The 24439-nt window shown below is 40.4% G+C and overlaps 1 protein-coding gene and 1 long non-coding RNA gene across 2 annotated transcripts in view; one reads left to right on the top strand and one right to left on the bottom strand.

The window, feature by feature from the left end:
* The window catches only part of LOC117240437 (B-cell receptor CD22), a 312271-nt gene that overhangs the window by 177611 nt on the left and 110221 nt on the right, over positions 1 to 24439 (top strand). The window contains exon 6 of the mRNA XM_033506479.1: positions 2841 to 3182. Within this exon, the coding sequence (XP_033362370.1) occupies positions 2841 to 3182 (342 nt within the window). The remainder of the gene's footprint in view (positions 1 to 2840; positions 3183 to 24439) is intronic.
* On the bottom strand, positions 4451 to 9986 carry LOC117240474. Its single transcript, XR_004494710.1, has 5 exons — positions 9871 to 9986; positions 9494 to 9619; positions 8551 to 8845; positions 8145 to 8235; positions 4451 to 4673 (listed from the first exon to the last, which is right to left on the bottom strand). It is a non-coding gene; the product is annotated as an uncharacterized LOC117240474 (long non-coding RNA).

Below are 24439 nucleotides of genomic sequence, written 5' to 3'. Positions count from 1 at the left end.
CGTTGACGGTGCACCCACGTAGTCGAATATTACCGACAAAACGACTCTGATTAGCGAAACGTAAGCGTTGTACGGAAGATGGGATGATATCGAGTAGTTATAATGAAATTAAAAAGCGATCGAGATTCCAAAAGTTTGGTTAAGAATGGCGAGATGTTGGTTGAAAAGTTGGAGGAAGAAGCGTATGTTCACGGGGGAATATATTATATAACCAGCGTACCAAGGAACCCTCTTTTCCTTCCGAATCCTTTCCTCTCCTCGATTCGCGATCGCATTACACAGATCTGGAACCTTTCCAACGGAGCAAGTTCGTGATTTTTAGACTGAAAATTGAAGCGAAAAGTGTATGCAAAGTGTGTCTGGATTTTTCTCAGATTCCACCGTCCGCTTTCACATCTGACGATACGATCTTCCGGTTATAAGCCAGAGTCGATCCATCTTTTCACTTAGAGAACGCTGAATTAAGGAGGTCGTTTATTCATTCCGAAGGAGGAACCGAAAGGTCCCGTGTATTTCCCGCTTCCGTTCCGGAAACGAAGGAAATCGGACGATCGAGTAAAATTGGACGGCGAAAGAGCGAATCTTACGGTTAAAAGCAAATATATTCTATAAATATGCGTACAATCGATCGAAATCGTACAATCAATTGAATTTGAGATTTCTACAAATTCGTGATAATTCGATTCGACTTCGATTAAAGAAATCTCCTATATTTGAACTGTACGAATAATTATAGATGACAATATCTTTCCAAATCGATATTAAAATCGTAGGAAGTTTGATCAGATTTCGGTAGAAATCGTTAATAATAATCTCAACGTGACACGATCGAGGTTAATTTTCATTGTGGCCGATTCTATGGTTTTGCAAAATCGTTGGTGAAATAATAGAGACCTCGTTGCCGTTCGCGTTTGTCTGGCGATTTTATATTAATTTCACCACAGTATTTCAACGGGCATAGAGAACCGGTCCGATCGGATGCATCGCGAGACCGTAGCGTTTTCATGGAAAACGGGAGAATAAAATTTCAAACTACGCGTGCAGATTTATCGAGCGGACAGGCGCACCTTTTTCAGTTCGTCGAATGAAACGCAAAACTTCGATGCTTCCGCCCTCTTCCTCGCCCCTTTCCCGCTTCGTATCTACCATATATTCCCTGGCATCGCGAAAATTCCGATGAAATTGTGGATGGAGGACGCGAATGGGAAGCAGTAGCGGCAAGGATTCTTGCGCTGCCCCTGTCGTAGTTTTTGTTTCGCCCTGGATTCTCTTTTGAAGTGAACGGACCCGTGAATAATGAACCGCTTCTTCAGCCCCGATACATCCTATCGGAAAAATTGGAAAATATCTGACACAAAGTACGGTCGCTAAATGTTCACGTATCTTTTTTCCATTCTCGTCTTTCTCTCTTTTCTCTCAAACCCTTTCGTGGAAAATATTTCATGTAATTTCACCCCTGTTTACCGTATGATTCGGTAACTCGATCGAGTCGAAGGACAGATTTTCTGATTATCTCCAACTCACCCCGTTTTATCGAATTTAATGCTTCGAGTTTAATGGCTTTTTCATTCGTATTTATATTAAAATTGAGAGACGAGTTCTCTGCGAATGACCGATTTTACTTCGATATGTTCTGTGAAAAAAATAGCAGTGTCAAAAAACGTTGCAAGAAAACGAGATACAAAGACTATAGATATTACGGTATAATGTACGAAACATTGCGTTGATATTTCCAGCGGACGCGTATTTTATTACGCGAAATCGGGACACGTGTCAGAGATCGCAATTTCGATGCAACGAAAAATCTGCGCGTCTTTTCCTTTCCATGATCCATTTCGTGGAGCGTTCCGTGCGGCAATTTTTGGCAAGATCGAGAGCACGATGCGATTTAATGAACGTGACTGGATCTTATCGGCTGGGAAACGAAACTCTGGAACGGCAGAAATCTTGTTGAAACGCTTGGCACACTCTTCGACTACATAAACACGATCAATTTGGATGGAAAACATGATTCTTATTACTGCTATTCTCTTCTCTCCTCTCCTCCTCCCTCATCCCCGGTCTCAACTCGGATAAATTTACATTTCCTTGTTTCCAGTTTTTGCAACGGCGCATCAGGCGGCTCGAAAAACAGTATTGTTCGATCGAAATCCTCGTTGTGAATAACAATGATGCAGAAAATCATTGGTTACAGCACCTTCGTGATTTTCCGTCGAAAATATCGTAACACCGTGAAATATTCAGTCGTTACGATCTGAATTTTAATTCTACTTCAATGTTTCATTAGCTCTGTAATATATTTGAATGATGGGTCTTCTATCCTGTTTTTATTAAAAAGGAATAAGGTTACGTACGTTCCTGTATTTAAATCTCCGATGAATTTGTTGTTATTAATTTCAATAAACGGAAAATGGACTAGTAATATTCTCGTTCAATGTGCTTTATAATACATCTACGCTAACAATGAGAATGAGATTTCTATCGTATCACATCGCCGAATGTATACTGGAATCAAAATTCAGTTTAGAGAAAATTCGTTTAGAGAAAAGCTCGTTAAAAGAAAAAACGTAAAGAAAAACGATGGAAATCGGCCAAGAGTGCTTAGCCGATTCATCGTAGAGTAACTATTACAATTTGTTATTTTAGGAATCTTCATTTATAAGGCTTATCGTTAGCCGTATTCGACACAATCCTGGAGTCGAATATCGAAACAAAATTAATCTAAACAAAATTCTCCATAAATAAATTCAGCAGTAGTAGCTGAAATATATCCGGCAAGATTTTTCATCGTTACGAGGTCACGAATCGGTGAACTTATCGGGTCGTTGGATTTGTTGCAGAGGCACCCCGTGGGACGTACCTGCTGATAGATGGTCGTCGGTTGGACCCGGGCAACCAGTTCGTCCCTGTAAAGGAGGGTTCCGAATTGACGTTAGAGTGTGCCGCTGAGGGTGGAAATCCACCGCCCGATTTAGCATGGGGGATGACTCTGTCTCAGGCCACTTTAGACGGACCAGAGCAACCGCCGGACAATCTGACCGTGTTGCCCTCCACGTCCGGCAGACGCAGCGGAGCTCACCTTAAGGTCCTGAGGGGACACCATAACGCAACCATCGCCTGCGTCGCCCGTCACGTCACCCTCACCATACCCATGAACGCGAGTATTCTGCTCGACGTCCAATGTGAGTAATGTTTCGACATTTTTTTTCTCTTCCTCCTGTTTCTTTCTTTCTTTTTCTTGTTTTGCTTTTTGTTTCGCGTCTCGGCTATTTATTCGAGCGAGGTTAAGGTTAAGGTCCCCCTTGAAAAAGACGAGGGTGAAATTGCGTGAAACGTGCGAACACAGCGAAACATGGCAAAACTTGGCACGAAGGTTGTCGTGTTTAAAGTTGTTCCAACGTTTAGGATATTAATCGAATACTTTTTTGTGGGATTCTATTGGTCTCGTGTCTGGTGTTGAGAGGCCTGCTTTGATAAATGATTTTGTCGTGTGCTGTTAGGTTATTGTAAACTGTTTCGGAATATATCGAAACTTTGACGATAGACTTGCTAGAGATTTTAAATAACTTTTTATACATAAATTTAGAGAAATATCAACGTAAAAAGTTCAGATACTTAAAGACCTTCCTATTCTTATATACTCGAGCAACGTTGAAATTCGTTTCAGGATACTCTCGTTTGTCTGACAAAAATTGTTTCTTTCTCATTTATATTGTACAATACCCTGCCTGCTATTTTAAATTTATGAATTCACCAGTGTTTTATTGGTCGCCGTGATAAATGAGTTTCCCGTAAAATTTCAACGACAAATGAACGGTTCAAGAAGGACTGTAAGATTTCATCGGCGAGATCGTCAACACGAGCACGATGAACACACTGTGATATCTTGTTTTAAACTGTCTTTATGTAGCCCCGGAGTTATTGTCGCTGTCTCGTCTCGAACTCATCACCTTAGCCTGCCCTGAAACTATCGTATAATTTCGAGCGTTTCACCGTAAGCTGTCTCGTCATTTGCTCGTCTCGTCTGGTCTTCGACCTTTCCACTTTTCTCCAGAAACTCGCAACGCTCGCCACCCGTGACCTGCTCTTTCTACGCCGTAAAACTTAAACTCTCGCAAGTTCGAGGTAGGGAATTTTCTGATGCTTTGTGAAATAATAGAACATCTTTCTTCTTTCGTGAACCATAAAAAGAATCTTTCTCCATCTGGACGCTGTTTCAAGTAATAACATGGAAGAGGAAATCTACAGGTCAATTTGGTGTTTTCAGATGAAACGTCCAGTTTTTTCATGCTCAAATTCAATAACCTCTGGATTGATAAAACGATGTTCTTCAGCAACGTCCTTTCCATTAAATTGCTATATCGTTTGATGGCTATACAACGTTTAGAATATGCTTTTGTTACCTGGTTTCCTGACCAGGTTAAGTACAGTCGTGCGTTAGAGAAGATCATCCAGACAATCTGCTACTTTATTATCCGCGTACATTTACCTCTAAATACAATAACTTTCATTTCGTCTATAAAATGCGTTGCACGTCTATTGCAAACAATTTTTGTCTTCTACTTGACTCTTTCTCGGTTTCTTTCGTCTCTTCTAAAAATTCTATGCTAAACCTTTCGTAAAGTATTCGCGCTATGTAATGCACCGTGTTCCAACGCGTTACTCCCATTTGTCTGAAAATAAATTAAATTAAAATAACTTGGCAAACTATACTGGAGTATATATTATTATACGTTATATGTTGCTTTATCACCGAAAGATCAATATTGCTATTTAGTACTATACACGGCACAAATCTGAATATCTAAGCAATTTGTATTCCGCTCCTGGTATTGTAGGAAGTTGTACCCTATTTCTGCGACTGCTACAACTTATCAGGATAATACGGACTTAGCACGCTAAACAATTAGAATTTATTAACACTAACACTCAACATTGTTCATTCCAATCTGTCACAAGGACCTATCTACCTTCAAACTAACTTTATCTTCTCTACTGTATACGTATTACGCGTATATTCTCCTATCCAAGCAAAACCTTCCAAATATACGTCACGCTATACATCATGATTCATATACAGAGAAGAGGAAAAAATCAACTTTTACGATGGTATTCACCCACGTCGTTGTTTCAGTCTATCTGGAACGCAGCCCTCGACACAACGAGCAGCCACGCAATTAGGTCACCAATCCCATTCTATACTTTCGCTATCACGGTATAATCCTCGATGTCTCGTCTCGAACGAAACGAATCCTATTTATCCCCTCCCCCGCCGTCTTCCTCTCGTTGTCCAGCACACATCGTCGTTATTAAGGGTGTAACGAGGAGAAAGGGAGGAAAGGATACAGAAGAAGAGATCCGAGGAAAAGTTACGAGCGTATTATTTAGTTGATGCCGCGTTGAAATTGCCAGTGGCCACGGTCGAGATCTAATTTTCGTAGACTTCGTAGCCAGCACAATTCCTGTTGAAATATTAGGTAGAAGAAATCGCGATACGGGGACCTGGCGGCTAAAAAAGCCCCGGCCGGTCGCTGGGTGCGTTTTAAAAATGGGCTTAATTCAAGTCGAGCGGCAAGGAAGTGTTATAATTCTGCGGATCGTTTTTCCCCCTGGCCTGCTCTCTGCTCGATGGGAGAGGGGTGGACAGAAACGTAGCAGCTAACGGGATTTCAGTGGTATTAGAACTGGGACGAGTATCGTTGTCTGAACGACGAGAATGCCACGCGTAGGAAAGCAATAATTTAATTAAGTTACGTTTCTTCGCTGTTATTACACGCTGCGATGTTATTTCATTTCTAAGAACTTGGAATTAACATTAGAGAAGGAATGTGTATGGGGAAATTTCAAGTAAAACAAATTATGCGATTAACTTGAACTATCGTTCGTGATAACTCTGCTGGTCTCGCCACTACTGTGTGGCTAATATTATTAATAATAAAATAATTCAGTTAGTTAATAATACTCGGTGGTAATTGGAAATTAAAGTATCACTGAAGTAAGTAATCATAGATATTCCATCGAATTAGATCATTTGTGGTTGCAACTGAAGAAAGGAAAGTTTTAGTCGATTGAATTGTATCAAGGGATTCTACTATTATAAACAGTGCTAACAGAGTTAATTAGAGTTAATTAAATTCGACAAAAAGTAACAAACTGAATAATACAGAAAACACAGGATACGTTGAGAGAAATAAGGGAACTTCCGCTGATGTTCCATGCGCGCGCTCTATTTTTCAGATTATTAATTCCACGGCAAATTACTCAAAATTTTCCAACGGGCCTGGAATTTATCGGGTCATAGCCTTGGCCATAGTCGTTTAGTGTTTGAGTAAATTTTCCACTGGCTTCAAAACTCCGTGGGCCACCGTTTATCGCGAACAAATTAGAGTCGTTGATGCAACCAGAGAAGGAAACTAGTTTCTTCGAGACGTCTCGTAAAATCTACCGCACTAGAAAAGAGATTTCGCATCCTATCTCGCCCTGAGGAATGAAGCAACGGGGGATAACAAAGCCGAGCAAGAAGGGAACACCGTTAACCGCGCACGGTAACGTCCAACGTGTACGCTTTATTTTCTCTTGGTCAACTTCTTGCTGTTGCCTTCTTCGAGAAACCGGCGAGATCCCTGTTAGTTCGAGTTTCCGAAAGCGGTTATACATCCCTCCGGGGAGCTGACTTGTTGTTACACGTAAAATCACGCGGGTCGTTCAAAGGAATTGAATTTCACACGTCCAATGTCTCAGATATTTCGCGATGACGTGGTCTTTTTTTCTGGAATTTTCAAATTAAATTCTCAAACCGGTACACGATAGTACAAACTCGACGAAATTGTTGCAGCAGAATTATGGATGAGATAAAGAATAGATTTATCACGCAATGTATTTTGTTGTTTCGCATCTTGAAAGCTTTACAACACCGTTATCATTTTATCATTACAGTTTACACACATTCCCTTTTTTGAAATTTACATTAAATTTCAAACCATTCGTTTTATAACTTTATGTGAGACGCTGTTTCGTACTTGTATCGATATTTTATACTTTCATCGCCATAAAGATGTAAAATAATTGGTAGTTAAAAAGAAAAAAGGGGGAGAAACGTGTCTCGCGAAGAATTACATTCATTTCATTTATTTATACACTATCTCTAATTATGCACCCATTTAATATCTCTCGCATACATAAATATTGATGTACATACACAAATTTAAGCACTGACTAATATTGTATTTTTAGTTAGTTAATTAGTATATTCTGCCTAACCTAATGATCATTAAAAATCTAAGTTCTCATGAGCCCAACCTAAAACGAAGGAACGTAAAGGGAAATCTTTTCGAAGCGTCAGGTGATCCAAGAGTGGAAACATATTTCCACAATCTCGGTGCAAGAATATTGGGCGACATTTTATAGACGCAACAATCACGATTCGTGCTTCAACGCAACGATAATTCGAAAAATAATTATAGTAAGCGCGACCGAGGACTATTGCAACAATAATTCTTAAACTGAATATAAAAATAATTGAACTTTAATATCTTCGTATCAAAATACTCTATCACATTATAATAAAGTTTCTATTACGAAAAGAAAATAATTGAATTGTTCGACATATCATCATGAGACCGAAAATGAGACAAAAAATTATCAACTATAATTTACATTATCGTTACAATAATTTCAAGTTTCACTACAACCAAGTCGTAGGATATCCGACTTTACTACAAAGCACTTAATTGAAGTTATTTCAATGTTTGTTATTTATACAAGTGCCTATTCACATTTTATTGATGTTTGGCTTTTGCAAATATGTATTCATATTGGATATGTTCTGCTTTTACATCCACTTATTCAAACTAATTATCAACAATATATCGTTCATATTAATTACAACGTTTAATATTATATTAATATTATTATCATCAACGTCATATTGTTGGTATCAAGAACGCCATATGCAAGGTTTTCCCTGAATTAATATGATATAAAACATAGGAAAAGGAAATATTATTCATGGGTATAGTAAACACCCGCGGTCATTATGCTCGTTAAAAGTTTCACCTAATACAACCATTCACCCGTGCCGATTTTAACTTTTCATTCTATGATACGATCGAGTGATCAGAGCAACAAGAATGCATGAAACTCACCGTAAGATGTAGAAAATGTTATCATCGATGCTACAATATCCCAGAAGAACGATGTATCGTGAAAGTCGTCATCAGTGGAGGCCTCGGAGATCTTTAAAAAATGTGCAATATTGCAATTTATTTTTAAAGACAATGCTCATTATTTAAAAAGTGTAGAATTTCGTGAATTTGTTACCGTTATCGTTATTGTACTGTTTGCTACATTGTATTAAATGTAAAATTTGAATAATACATAATACCGAAGATTACAGTTTGATAATAATAAAAATTGCAATTCTTCGATATAAAATTTTAAAATTTCTAGCTCTCTGAAATATAATATTAACGATATAATATTAAAAAAATTTTATTTTTTAATGGATAATAATTTCATTCAAAATGTAAAAAAGAAAATAAAGACACTTACATCGTTGGTGCTTTGGAGAGGTTGGATCCTCTTGAGACAAACACTGACTCTAATACCGAGATGAATATTGAAAAAGAGAAATGTGTACGTAAAAGAAGGAAAATAAATTCAAATAAAAAAAGAAAAAAAAAAAAGAAAATAATCGACGAAATAACATTGACTTTAATTTCGCCGTATGACAATCGTAATTAAATTTAATTAGAGCTATTGTGCCTTGAAAAACGTTCAAGATCCTACATCCTACATAGCAAACACTGATTTTATCGACCGCATTGCACGCGGTCACAAAAGTTCTCTGAAAAAAAAAAGAACGAAGTGCGTTAGTAGAGAGAGTAGCAAAAAAGAAAAATATTTTGTTTTCCCCTTGTTTCCTAATGAACGTTGGTTTAAAACAATACTGCTATTTTATTTATTAAATTATCAATTAGCTAATATTCATTTCTCATCAGTGAATATTGGAATATTCTGAATGCAATATAACCTATTTGCAATATTATGTAGCTATGTTATAAATGCTTGCTATCAAGTTTCAATAATGTATTTGTAATAATAATTTGTCTTGTTTACTAGATATGTATATACTCGAGAATGCTTACAACTTGCAACAGATTAAAATTTCTCATGTAAACATCCCTAAAGGAACTGATAATGATACATAAAAGAAACCTACCTGAGACTAACCTACAATCGAAACGTATTTCATCACGAAAATACAAATTCAGTGATAAGGTTATTACAGAGAGATCGCTATCGAAGTACAGTAAAATGTAAAAGCTACTTGAATTCCTTGTTCAAGTGTTACAAAGTCTACGTTCATTTTAACATTGTCAATAAACTATAGAATTATTTATAACATAGCTGCATTACGTATTAATTCTGTATTACGCGTTATTTGTCAATCGTATGTTAAATGCGTAGTTTATAGTTCAATAAAAGTACATACATCAGCCTTTGTTACAGCAAATCAAATCTGTCAATCAGGTTATCTGCATTCAATTCTCATCGAATGGATCATTAATCACCGTGACGTTCTATTCTTTCGAAATCATTTCTGCGGTCTAACAACGATCTGTACAAAAGAAAACCAAAGATTTAAAATAAATGTAAAGTAAACGTACAAACCGATACCAATTATATCAAAATACAGCAATAACGTAACTCATATTGTGTCTTAGAATCTCGTAATGTCGTAAATAAACGACGTAAGTAAAAATAGCGTAGACAAAGGACGAGAAAGAACGGGAAAGAATTAAAACTACTTGACTCTTTTATATAACGTACAATAAATTATTCTATAAATGTATATAAATATAAACAAACCTAATAATGATGTATAATCAGCAAGAAGTAACTACGCAGTCGAGTGACGCGGTGTAACGCAGACGAAACTTTGTTGACATATCTTAACGCTACGATTTTCGACCGGGAAATGGCGATTGAAGTCGCACTCTAACCTACTCGATTTCTGATTGGCTGGCGCCGTTTAACGTGCTACGATTATTCTTCCAATCACAGCAGCGCGCGAAATTGAAACATAGTCGCCGTAGAAATTTTCTCTTTCAATGAATTATGAGACTCCTGGACTGTATTATTCTTTAGAAATTTTTAGAGATTTCACCTTTTCCTTGATGAAAGGCGTATATACATACACAAACAAACGGTTTCCTGGAAAATTCAACTTTCAGCAAATATCGTAACAATGAACATTTTTCATACCATGATTTTTAACCAAGTATGCACAATACTGTACCTGGAAAATTTGCGTATATCGACTTAATTTGAACAAATGATACCATTTAGCGTATAGAAGAAACAATAAGACATTGTTTGGTTAAATTATATTTGAAATAAAATGATATCTTTGTTTGGAAATTTCAGTTATACTTTATAAATGTTTATATTCTTTTATTATTCCCGCGTTGATAGTAACAATAATTATTTCTATATTAGTATATCTACGTATATCTTTACATAACGATACAACGAAAGATGTATTTACTTTACCACTTTCAACGATGAATTGTAAAATTATTAATAAAATTAATAAAATATAATTGCCAAATTTATTATTCTAAATCATAAAGATCGTAGTAAAACGTAATTACTTGAGAATACAGGACACGAAATAACCCATAAGATGAAAAGTCCGTGTTGATCTTGTCTTCGATGCAATTAATTTTTATTTTCATCGTGTACTCGTTATCGTTTAATCTACGGTGGAGTTATTACCAAGTAGTATCAATTTTTCTACATTTTGCAGCCGTTTTCTTTCTGCTCCATTAATCGCGGCACGATTTTCTCCCGCAAATTATACGCTTACCGCGAACTATTCCGTCATTTCTGGTTCCCGTGAAGTTTCCTTTTTCTCGGAATCCTCTGGCCGCAACGAGAACCCATTGTGTCTCGACGTCACTTCGTCCCCTTAATTCTTCCGCGCTTGTTCTCCAGTGGGTGGAAAGGAAACCGGTGGTCAGTTACGAGTTCGTGAAACGGAAACTCGACCGTGGTCGTTCGATTCTTCACGGGACCAGAAAGGAAAAAAATATGGGGACAGAAAAGGGGATCGTTAATATCGAAATCAGTCATGAGGAACGGGGGTCGTTCCAGTTTCTTTATTCCTTCTTAAATTTATATCTTTTTCGAAACGTCTAAAGATATCAAAGTAATTTCCATAATAGCTCGATATTCTCGCAGACTATAACATTGGAACAAAAATATCGTTTCGTGGGTGAGGACCAGGTTACAAGACGTACCGTTCCGACGTTTACTCGGTCGAATTCGATCGTCGTAAAGTTCGTACGAGCTCGAGGAAAGACACACACCGACTGTACAGAAAGAGAACAATTATCAGTTCGATGTTGGATGACTCTAAAAGTTTCGATTTGAGAATTACGGCCAGCAAGACGGAAAGTTTCGCGAGGATCCGTTACGAACGACATTCGAGCAGAATCCTCTGGTATCCACCGAAGAATTGTTCGAGCAACTTCAATCAGTCTGTTCTTGCAGTTCGACGCTCTTTGAAAAACACTGGAGAAGTTTCTAAATACGGAAAATAAGGACTACAGGAAACTCCTCGGCGGTTCATCTTCAACGTGAAATAAACGCGTGTTCGGTTCCTCGTTTCCTGCACTAAAAATCAACCGATATTTCATCCAAATATCGTTGGCAAACTTTTTAAGAGATCTGCAACTATGTCAGAGTTCTTCGCTGGAATAGAAACAACGATTTCTTAAATATTTATATTACATAATAAAGAAATTCGGAATACCGGTGGGTAAACCTAGAAGATACCGAAAAGAACGATAGGTGTACGATCCGAGGTAGTTTGAAGCTTAATTGAAATTTAAGGAATTCGCAGAAAGTCGATGGGTTAGTAAATTACATTTTCCCTAATGGAGATTGTTCAGCGCGGGTCTACGTCATTTACCTAGCCGAAATACGGGGAATTCACCACCATTAAGCTACTTCACCTTCTCTTCTCGAAGGCTACTCTTGAAAACGATCGTGAAGTACAACGCAGCCCTCGTCAAACATAATAATATCTATAAAGGAAGATCGCGAAATACAGCGCAACCCTTGTGAAATTTAACAGAATCGATCACGGAATATCATGGCAAGAGTATCGAATTATCCTCTTCTATTGTACAAGACTCGTCTAATAAAAGAGGATGCTTGCTAAATTCTTCTATCATATCAAAAATCAAAAGAATGCAATCTGAAATAGTTGTAACGATTTGGTAACGATAGAATAGCGTGCTAGTAAACGAGAAAATAGCGAAAAGGAAGAAAGAATGAAAAGGAGATTATTCGTTGAGGAATTTCTCTACAACTTATTTCTTTCCTTATGCCGTTTCCAAACATTCTACACTGTTTTATTACTACGCTACCCTATATTTCACGCTGTTTCAAATACAACGAATCGATCTTCTTTTATTTCCCTCGATACGATACGCTGCACGATTCAACATTTCAATATTCAACGCCCCATAAAATCACTCGTAATCCAAATACAAAAGAAAAACAAGAGGAGAAAATAAGAAACGACGATTCTCAGATAAGTTTCGTTTCCTCGAGTGTGACACATACGGTCGCGTTGCATGCTTTACCGGGGCGAATTGTTTCCGGGCAATTGGGAGCGGAAAAAATTCGGGAGCACGGCAGTAGATATTTTCCGAGCTGGAGGAAACGCTTGCAGCGTCAAAGATGATGCGGGCGCGTGCAGCGAAGCCGAAGCGCCGTGAAGATGCATATTTTCTAGGCGAACAGCTCTGTGCACACCTTCGAGATTCCGGAAGGAGATGCGGGTGTTTCTCGAGCGATTTCTTCCGATAGCAAAGCACCGTTCCTACGGGTGGACCTGTCCTTTTCTCCGCGTTTTTCCGCGAATTTATATTCGCATGGTACCTGCGTTTCCGGATGTCGCTCTAGGAGACGTAGGGAAGAAGAGGAAGAGGAGATTAGAGGGGGCAACGGAAATGCCGTTGCAACGCTCGTCGACATCCGACCGGGCGAATTTTCCAACAGAACGGACGCCGAAGACGTTTTAGAAGACATTCGATGCCTTTACGACGCACCTCGAAACACGTAACGTGACCCATTTTGCCCATTGTGCATGTATTTACACGCCACACGCTCTCGTAAACACCTTGCCTCGTTCACTGCTCATATCATCCGATTCTCACTCTTGCACCGACCGATCTCGTCTTTCGTTTGTCACTAGATACTCGTTGGACGATGTCAGCGATTAATTAGACGTTTGTGGAATTTTAGCTCATCAGTTTCGTTGACTCTGTTTGTGCGTTAAGATGATTACATTATAATGGTCCCTACAATTATCTACGAATCGTTGTTTCTCTCTCGACGTTCAAACGAAATGAATTATTTGAAGGGAATCTCAAGAAAACGCGTGGAAGAAGTATTACGTTGTCCGAAAAGTTTCTTTCGTTTTATGAGGAAACAATGGACGTACAACATTTTCCGTTTTATATTATCGTATCGAATTATGTATGATAGATTTTGTTCCATCGAAATAAAGATCACAACGTTCGACAGATCAGGTTTCATGTTTCTACAAAGATGCATCGTTGTAAAGGACGTGTCTGTAAAAGAAAGACACTTTCCGGACGACCTAATAAATTTCGAAGGGACGAATGTCGCGTACTCAATCGTCGGCAACAAAGATTATTTGTAAAATAATTCCTATGGGAAAAGACAATTCGAATCGTCGAATATGCGAGTTAATGGGAACTGAATTTTTGAAATCTTGGATATAAAACCCCGGAGGAAGATTTTACGACGCAGTATTTGTCTGTTTGAAAATAGCGCAAGTTCAACGAACCATGAAACAGATAATGAAAGGTTCGTATTAAAAACCAACATCTCGCGAATTGGTAATATCTCGCAGCTCTACACTGACAGCTATCATTTGTTTCAAAAGCGACCGAACCCTTTCATGTTCCGCTGAAAAGCGAATCTCGCGCTGTTTCTCTTGCTGATGGAATTAAAAGAAGTCATTAGGATCGAATGGAAGTAAAAACTGTTTATCGAGGGAAGATCGTGCCTAAGTGAAATTTCGTGTCAAGCGAAACGAGTCCGACTGGCAACAAAGGGACAGGTGCAAAGAAGGACAGAGAAAAAAAAAGTTGCCGGTTTTATTGTTCCCCTTTTGTCTGGTCGCTCGTTTAGCAGCGATTCCTCAAAGGGATGAATGGAAGTATTGTGCTTCACGATCCCGTCACCCATCGACTGGCTTTGTGTAAATTGGTATCGAGATATTCCTTTTGGTAGCAGATAATAACATTCTTAGTTATCTATGCCGCTCGAAATGTCGGCATACTAATTGCCACTTGTGGTGTTCCTTTGTACGTTACCGCAACGAAATACACGGAATAAATCCCTTTTCAAATAAATTCCATGGCTTGTCTGTATTAAACGTTTATTAAAGGAATGAAAAAGGGATCGATAGCGTTGGGGGCGAAGAAATCAACTGTTTCTCTTCGAGTTTCCTTCTTCGCTCGAGAAGCGACGTCTCGAGATTCACGCAGGCTGGTTTGCTTAATTCGAGGACTTTCAATTTTTTACATCCGCGGTTTCATACTTTCTTTCGTTTAATTAGCTACCGATGTTGCGTCGAGTCTCCCGAAAGTAGATTTTTTAAAATATTTACTTTTTTCTTAGAGAGAAAAAGAGGAAAAAGGAAAATACCTGTTCGAAGTAGATACTGCCGTACTCGCGATATGGTGCGTTACACTTCAAATAGAAGAAAATCCTGCTGAAACGTAAGCTGATACTCGAAAGGAAAAGAAAAAGGTTACGTTCGCGACGAGAACTATTTTCCGTTATACCACTGGAAAGTAACTTGGACTAATAACGCAAGATCTAGTAAATTCTTCCTGTAAGTTTCAAACCTGCGTCCTCCATTTTAAGTGGAATTTATCGAGAAAAGTAGACATCGTACGCAGGTACAAGTTTTCCCACTTGTATCATTCGCGAGAAATAAATTTCAGGAATTCGCCAAGGTGTCGTGTTTGCACGTCGGAAACTATCTTTTTCCAGAGGTGGAGGGATAAACATTTCGAAGGATGTAAACAGCTGGTATTTGCATGAACTTCAGGGGTGAAGTTTCGCAATATTATTACGGAATTTCCCATTGATAGGATCCGCTGGATAGGGCGGTAAAGTCTCATAGAGTACTCTGCGGCACGTAATGCGGAACGCAAATTGCGATACAGAGAGCCTCGTCATGATTTCCGGTTATATGAAACGCGAATGCGCGCAGAATGACTTTCTCATCAAAACAGAGATATCTTCATCGTGTACGAGAGCACTCAGGCCCGTTTCAAACACGTGCACGCGTTTAATTCCTGCTAAAAGATCCCTCAACTTCCATCCATCTCGTGCTATCTATCTCTGTTTCTCTCGCGCTGTCCTTTTTTCCTCCGCCATAAAATTAGCACTCGCATTTTCACGGAGAAGTAATTACTTTCTCTGCGTTTTCTCCATTTTCTCTCCCTCTCTTTCTCGTTATTTTGAAACGTGCATTACAATATTTCGATTCGCCAAGATAAAGGAACTCCAGTCCGAAGTACAAAACATGTAGCAATTCAAGGAATCCCTCTTTTTCTATGACGTGCTGATGCTATTCGTATAATTAAATACATTGTGTGTTCTTTTTGTTCTCGTTGCGATTTTCTCGAGGACGCTCGTTCCATTCTCCCGCCTGATACGTTTTAAACGACATTCCAAAACAACCGTCCCGGACGAATTTCAACGATCTTCTTCACGCGAAAAGCATATGCTATTTTTACCTTTGTTTTCGTAATCCGATTTTCATCGAAAATATTAATCATTAATCGAGAATTGGCGAATTTGAAGTTTCTCCTTGCTCGGATAAACTTGTCGCTATTCGTTTATTTAAACGTAAGATATTTCAAGTAGCGACATGTAAGGTTTCGGTACTAGCAGATTCGATAGAGAGTTCGTTTCGATACTGGAAATATATTCGACTTATTTTTGTCGCGATAATTCGACGATAAAAGGCAACACGATCCATCGGGACCGTGCAAGCTGTTTCTTAAATACGCCGAATATCAACAGGTTGTTGATTTTGCTGACCGTATTTCGTGATTATTTAGTTCAGATTCGGTCAGGTAAGAGTACGCGTGTGTACGTGCCTACAGGTGCATCGCGCATTGCTCGCGGTATTGTTTCCGAATACAACGCTGCGGTTCCCGTTTGATAATTAGGGATGCTGACTGTCGTCGAACCGGAAAATACTGTCGTCCTTATTTAAATACCGAATACTATCGTCCGAATTCTCGTCATTTACTCTCCTACTAACTTACAATTTTCGATCATTTAAATTTGAAATTTCAAGGAAGAGTTTGAATCGGAAACTTGAAACTTTAATTCGAATTTAAACTCGAACTCAATTAAAATCTACGCTACATCCACGTCTACCAGATACTACCAACGAAATGACAAATGATAATCTCGAAGCAAAAACAATTATACCTGACAGCTCTGCAATCGTTATGTCTACTCCTCATGAAATAATCGTAGTAGCAGTCTCAAGCGGAATAATTTTCCCGCAACCACTGCGAGCAAGATGAAATATTCACTGGTGGAAAATCTATCGAATAAATCTAAAGTATACAAAGTAACTCAAACAGAACCTACCTTAACTTCTACCAATTTCGCTTTACCACCGAGGCTTTCCAAATTCGTTTCGTCCACTAGTAATATCAAAGGTACGCGTTGCATACGCGATCTATGTGTACCGCCGGTGAATTTCGTTGGTAAAATCGTGATGACATAATTCGAGCAGATTAGACGTTGACAGAGAACGGGCCGCCGAGGGTGTGACGGGCGTGCATTTAATAAAACCAGCTACGAAATGATAAGCATCGTCTGATGGGATCGAAGCCGTGCGAAGGGCCTGTTGAAAGCCTAGAAGAGGGATTAGCTGGATTAGTTGGCCGGCTGGATCTATCTATTCCGTAGTCGGATGAAAGGGATACCTATAATTACGTTCCCCTTACGGTGAGAGGGCGCGAAAAGCCTCGCTATGAATGACGTCGATATCTCTTCTTGCAAAGGGACGAAATTGAACCCGCTGCACACGCTTTTTCTCGTACCACGCCACAGCCCATCCTTTCTACTCCCTCTCGCTCCTTTTCGAAACGGCTTTTCAGCAGCTTTCAACGCCACGCGCACGCGAGTCTGCGTGGTACAGGCCCTTTCATAAATAAGGGAGACAACGAAGAACGAGATACTCGTCGAAACGAGCGTCCGTTACTTGGACACTTCGTTTTACCGACGTTTAGAAACTACTTTTACTTTCGTTCGTTCTCTGTTACTTATTTTCGTCTTTCCTTTGATTGGTGCAGATTATAACAAAGGATATCGAAGAATTTGAACGCACCTGTTTCATCGATCAAAGAACTAAATCTAACGATATGGCGTTACGAAAGAACTATAATTCACGACCTGTATCCTAAGTATCGAGGAAACTTGTTCTACAAGTTGCGCACCCTCGAAAAATCTACCGTAATTTACTTTCCAAAAAGTTTCCTCTTCGTCGTATGTTTCTGTAAGGAACGAAAAGTAAAACGACTTCATGGAGGCCAATAAATCGTAAGAAAATTCAAGAGGTACATCATACGAGACCCACCCTGTATATCCAATGTTTCCTCTGGAAACGGCACCCTTAGCCATCGACGGGATCTACGAAAAAGAGAGATAAAAATACCAGTCGTTCTGCATATATCTCAATTGGGCGAAATTATAGCGAGAAGGATAGGGTGAATTAGAGTTCGCTAGGTTTCATTCCTTTCCTTCTCGCGCGTTTCGTCGTTTGAGAGGCCGTAAATCCAAGATAGGTTTCTTCGGTCTAGATACAGAGACTTCCTTTAACTATAACAATTTAGCTTTACGAGCAATAGGAGACTTTAGGGGGAGGCCTTTTTTCTCTTTCTCTAGCGCGCAAGTTCGCTTTCTTCGCGAGCCAAAGTACGACTCGTCATTGATTACTTGCTTGCAAATTTGACATCGTTTCTTGTAGAAGAAACTGCGGTCAACTGGGTTCTTAGTTTGTTTATTTCTTATTTTTAGAATTATCATTGAGAAAATTACGCGGATCAACAATAAAATTAAAAACCCGGACAATGGTACAATAACGGTATAATAATGGCAATAATTGCAAATATTAAGTGACGATAGAAATGGCAGATAATATCGTCGGGTGAGTCGAAAAGTATATTTGAAACGCAACTCGAGAGGTTGTATAGATGGAAGAAGTAACAATTTTTAAAGGAGCGTAAGTCAGAAAGCAAAGAATAGAAGAAAGACGAATCGGAATGGAAAGGGGAGATTCTTTCGTTCAGGAAATAACGCACAATGTACCGTTTGATTACATACATTTTCAACACAGTTTAGCAATTTTGGGGAGTTTCGAACTTCCCCGGAAAGTTTTGCCTTCGCATTTCTAAGCCTTCGTTGCGAAGACCGGCGAAAGTACGGAGTTAAGTAAGAAATAAAGACGCGGTGTTGTATCCAGTAGGAATGAAGCAACGTTTCGAGGAATAAAGCTAAGGCTTAATTAAAAGTGGCCGCGTTTCATTTAGTCGTTCTGCTTGCAATTACACGACCCGAAGACATTGATCCTTTACTTTACCACGCCTAGATTTCCGAATAATAGAAAATCATCGCGAAACATTCGTCCTTTGTCTTCGTAACATCGAAATTCGTTCTTTCATACCGAAATAATTCAAGAGGAGGTCATCCAACAGAAACCTAAATTTAACTCTAAACTGTTTCCTAAAACATTGGAAAATTGTACTTGTCTGTTCACTACGCTATTTCACTGATATCAAAGAAGTTACCGTTTGTATTAATAAGTCGCTAACTTTTATATCGTCGTAAACAGACTTTCTTTTTTCACGAGCAAATAGAATTCCATTAGTGAAGAGTTAAATAACTGCGGCGTACCGTTCGATTCCCGAGACTCACTTTCACGGCGCATTTTCAAGTAGTTTTTCATCCGCTACTCGCGACATCCTCGAAGAATCTCGTCCACGACTTTAACGCTCGTTCGTATTCGTTCGTTCAAGTTCACGCATGATCCTCAACATTTATCATCATCACTTTCCCTCGATTTGTCGTCGTACGACTTGAGACTCCCTAGCCGACATAACGACGTTATCATCGGGTTTAAGTGAGAGTCTCCGGTATCACCGATAGCGCCGTGGGACGCGTCACTGTCACGCTTCGTCTCCTTAAGCTTCGTTTCCCCTTCGTGCACCAACGCAGGCATGGCTACCCTCACCTTATCGCTAGTTCCTTGCTTCCCTCTCGTACGAGTAGACCCATTCACGTCCTACTTAGGAGTACTCTCGATCAATCATATTCAAATTGAGCGCGTAGTTCACGAGGATCCGCAACGATGACGCGAGTTCCTGCGAATTCTGTTCCGTGGTGGTTGGTTCCAGCGAAACGCAAGATGCAGGAATCGTTGCCGAATTATTTCACCGAGTCGGATGATTTCGGCTTCCGACGAACATTGATTCTAGCGAACGCACGTTAGCAAATTAGCAGGATCAGGTAGAGCGTAGAGAATTTATTGTCGGTTCTCGTCTCTTCCGATAAGGAATTTCGGATCGGATTTGGCAAGAGAAGCGACAGAAAGCACGAAATGAATTACGAGACGCGTATGTATTCGTTCCGGTTTAATAAACGTGCTGAAAAGTGCAGCACTGGAAATAGGAATAACGAGACAGCTTAATTTCCAGCTTCGGTAATTAAATTCCCTTTGCTGGTAATACTAGGTTCGTCTCTAACGAACGTCTGCAACCTTTCTCTATTAATTCGACGTTTATAAATTTAATATATCTCTACTATAGGCGTTGTAGTACGGCGGATCTATCGTTCCGGGTCAGCTCCAGTTCCAACTTAATGCGGTCAAGTGTCTTGGAAAAAAATCAGATTCGGAAAAAGCCAGGATAGACGCGTACTATTGGAGAATTTTGGAGAATTTGCTCGGTGAAATTCTATTACAAACTTTGTTACTGGAAAAATGATCAAAGTTAAGCAAGTCGCTGGCAGTGGACACTCGAAGTTCCTGACTGGATAGTTTCTCGAGAAGGAGAAGGTAAAGAGAATAAGTAACTGGTTCGCATCAGGAGCGACAGGCCCTTGGGTGATGCAGCGCGCGAACTTGGATTCTCGGCGCTGCAACAATAGGATCTCGGGAACGAACGAACAACACGGAATGATTATTTCGTTAATCTCGATGCGGCTTCAACTTTTCGAAACTATCGACCGATTTGTTAAGTTCGCTAATTAATATTTAGCGCGTCCGTAACGCGACTCCCGTTAAGAACGAAACGAAACACGCGTGTCTAATCTCGAACTTCTCGCGAGAATCGCAATTAACCTAATCGCTACAGAAGCTAACGACACAACAGGGAATATTAGCGAAACAGTGGCGATTGTTTTCTATGCATAGAGAACGTTTTATGACCGGAAGTTCGTCGACGATACTCTTTGTAATCGGTGGCTTGCTTCTTCGATGGAATGTAGGACGCGCTTGGTGGACGGTCGAGAGTAGATGAAGCGATTGAACGAGATACGGAATTCAGATTATAACTCGGAACGTTAAAGGCTATTTTCCTTCGAGATCAAACCACCACCGCTTAACAATAGGTCGGGGAATAATGGGGCGAAAATAACAGGTGCTTTGCCACACCTCCATACTGGCATTCCACGCTCGACCATCTCGAGATGGTTGCGCGGCCCGTATACGCTCTCGTTTATATCGAGTATATTATACGTATTAGCACGGTCGATCTCGTGACACCATTCTTTCCTCGTTCGCAGGCTATCGATTTAACATTGTTCGACGAAAAGAACCAACGAAAAATTATCTAATACGATGGAAATAAAGATTAAAATTTTAATCAATCTGAGAAGAACGCGCAATGTTTGATTACCAGAGATTTTAAAAGATTTATCCCAGTCCATCGTTCGATCGTCGTTTAAAGGATTAAATATTTGACCAACGAACGATTCTCGAAGATTCTTAACAAGGATTTTTGATAAAAAAAAAAAAGCTGCTGAAAGAAATTCGATTCCCGTCCGATCGAATTTCCCAGATTGTTGTACGAATCTTTCTCGTAACGCTTCGTTTCGAACCCCTTAAGTAAAAACTGGACCACCAATCCTCGTTTCGTTCTCCGGTTCTTCCCTCCTGAATCGTTCCACAGTTGCAATAACGAACCATTGTAAGAACGCGTTACAACCTTGACAAGACCCGAATCGACGTAGTCAAAGAACCGATAACGAGAAGGTTAGGCGAAAACCACCAGTCCCGAAGAAAGGATATTCGAACAATCCTGCCGTTTAAACCGCTCTGCCTCCTCCGCCCGACGTAATTCTTCGTCGGAACGCGTTACAAACGACTCTCCCCACCTTGAAACGTTCGGTTCGAACGACAGACAAACCTATCATACCACCTTCGTTCCCGCCTTTCCACCCTCCTATCCGCTGTGAAATCGAATTGAACCGAACACACCCACGTGCCGCGTGGAATTTCTACGTTGGCTAACGGCAGAAGGGAAAGGATCTAACGAGGCTAATCGGCCGCAAGGACGTCAATGATTTTCACTAGGCAGTAATTTAACTAATTGTCGTTGGGGGCGAACGGATGTCGGTTACGAACTGGCGAAGCCACAGACGGTCGTCGTCGGATTACGAAACGAGCCTCGTTACTGTCGTTAACGATCTGCTTTCATCCGTCCGCGTGACGAGTTCCTATAAACGTGACCCATCGGAAGGAACCGAGCCGTTGGCGAAGGCATGCGGCATCGATCAGGAACAGCGGAAGCTCGGCTGCGGCGCGCTTTCTATTATCGACGATGCATCCACGAACCGGTCCTTCGCTGCCATCCTCGCGTCTCCTCCTGCCTTTCCGTCTCGCCGTTTCTCCCCTCGCCAACCCCTTTTCATCCTGTACTTTCCATCGTCCTCGCCGCTTCGCAATCGCGAACTAAGACCGTGGAACGCGCGTGCATGAGTTTGCCGATCACGTCAACGTTCCCGAAACTCGACTAGCTTCGCTGGGACTACTACGTGCCATTTCACTGGGTACAGGCCAAGCGGAGCTACTTGTAATTGATTTACAGGGTACGCGATCGGTCGAGAAACCCCGCGAGTTTCCATGCGACGAACGATCCAACTAAACTGCGGAGGCGTCTTCGGTCGCTCCATTTAGGGAAACGCACGGCCCTCTTCGACGCTCCACCGACCACGGCACCCTTCGTTTGCGCGATTGACGACGAACAGTTTGCGAATCGAGATTGGGGGAGTCTTTGGAAGCAGTTTGAGGTTTAGGTTAGGTTCGCTTGATATGTCGGTTGCGAGTGATTGGATATATTGGCGTTTGGTGCTAACAAGAGTCGCGACACGAATTCGACAAAACCGAGTTCGCGAAATAAATAACGAGATCGTGGTACTTCTAAGATGTTATAGACTATATTATACACCACTGTCGAGTTTGTTCATCGTTGCGTTCCTCTTTTTCACGAAACCTGACGAACGTATAGAAAATATTAATCGCTCGTTTCTCGCGAATCGACAAAGAGATTGATACGTTAAGTTTGCCGTGTCTTGTTTTATCAATTACCGATAATATCTTTTATTTGGCAGATAAAAAGAAAGATCGAGTATCCATTTGTTGAAGAATTACGTCGTTGAACTTGAGCAGCGTGTTTAAGTTTTCACCTATAAATATGCATAAGGTAGGCTATAAAACGTAGAATAAATTTGTATGAAGTATGTATGTATAAGAGTAACCGAGGGAAAGGTACATACAGCTGGCAAATTTAACATTGGTAATGCAGACTTGTTTTACTGCCATTAAATAAACTATGGTAATGACGAACGACGGAAATGTTGATTATTCGATATCGAATTTCGATCGAACAACGCCACGCAAATGAATTCTACTATAAACGTAATCTCGCGGAGAGAACCTCGTTGCCTTGTTGCAAATTTTTCTCATCGGTCCAAGATTCAGGCAGATAGATCTGGATACGCTAGTCTAAGAGGGTGCTGATACTGGCAAGGGAAATGACTTGGGAATTTTTTACTCGCGAGGTAATTATATCGTGGTGTTTAACAAGAAATTGCAGATAATCCGACTTTGGAATTAGCCGTATGCCTCTTACATAATTGAAGATATTATATTTCGGAAGAAACTTCGATTAGTTCAACAAGTCCATTCCCTATTCATAATTGACAGCGTGTTCTCCGACAAAACCTACTTTTAATAAGAAACTCCATCGAACGTTTCAATAATTTATCACAAAACCCGACCTTCGCTCTATGTTCCAATCGATGCGATCGTTGCATACAAAGGAATCTTCGATTATTACAAATTTCCGCTCGTTTTGCCGAGAGAGGAAGCTCGCTAAACAAAGAGGCTCGATTCGAAAAAATTCATCGTGATTTCATCGGATTTCATCGTGGAAGAATGGAGGCGTTTGTAGGCGGTCCGTTCTCAAGGTTCACGGGAATAATAGAATTCCGTGTGCTGGCCGTCTCGTAAAATTGGAAAGGAACCGCGGTATGCATGGCCCATTTTCCGCTGCCCTTCGTTACTCTCGTTACGAAGTCGACGAGAGATTCTCGATACGACCTATATTCCAAGGCGTCCCAATGCTCGCGAACACTCCAGTACCCGCGTCGCTCGATACGCTGCGGCACGACAAAAATTTCACCACCGCCGTCGCGATATCGAACGATTTTACGGTTCGACAAGGCGTTGCACAGGAATTTCCCTCGCTGTCGTTCTTTTTCTCTTTCGCTCGTTCGTCCAACGATTCCTTCAGCCCTCTTACGTAGGGCTTGCGGAGAGACGAAAGAGGAGCAGAAAGTTACGCGGCTCAAAAGCGAGCTGCGCACCTCATCAATCCTTAAATCGGAAACGAAGTCGACTCGTTTGCCGACCTATTTGGAGATCGTCCACCTTCTTTCTCAGTTACCCTCCGCATCGACGAATCGCGACTCGATTTTCAACTTGGCCAAGATTTCCTCCTCGCTGGAAAGTCGCGCACCACCGTTCGTAGGAGGGTTGGCGAGAGCCGCAGGGTGGAAAAAGCAGACGGCTTGGATGGTTGCCGGTGCTCGTAAGATATTCGCCGAATGAAACGCGAAGTTACGTTAGCCTTGGATAAAGGAGGATTAGCGAGAGTTGTCTGCGCGCCAAAAGAGGCCAATACCCGTTACGTCCATGGATCGTCCGATCCTTCGTCGCCTTTTATTTACTCTTTCCCAGCTCTCTCCACTTTTTATTTCCTCTTTTGCTTTCGTTTAACCCCGTCGACGCACAGCT

The sequence above is a fragment of the Bombus vosnesenskii genome, unplaced genomic scaffold (genome assembly GCF_011952255.1).
Source record: "Bombus vosnesenskii isolate JDL3184/JDL3185 unplaced genomic scaffold, Bvos_JDL3184-5_v1.1 scf7180000013264, whole genome shotgun sequence".
Classification (NCBI taxonomy): Eukaryota; Metazoa; Arthropoda; class Insecta; order Hymenoptera; family Apidae; genus Bombus; species Bombus vosnesenskii.
This window is presented reverse-complemented; position numbering and strand designations above follow the sequence as displayed.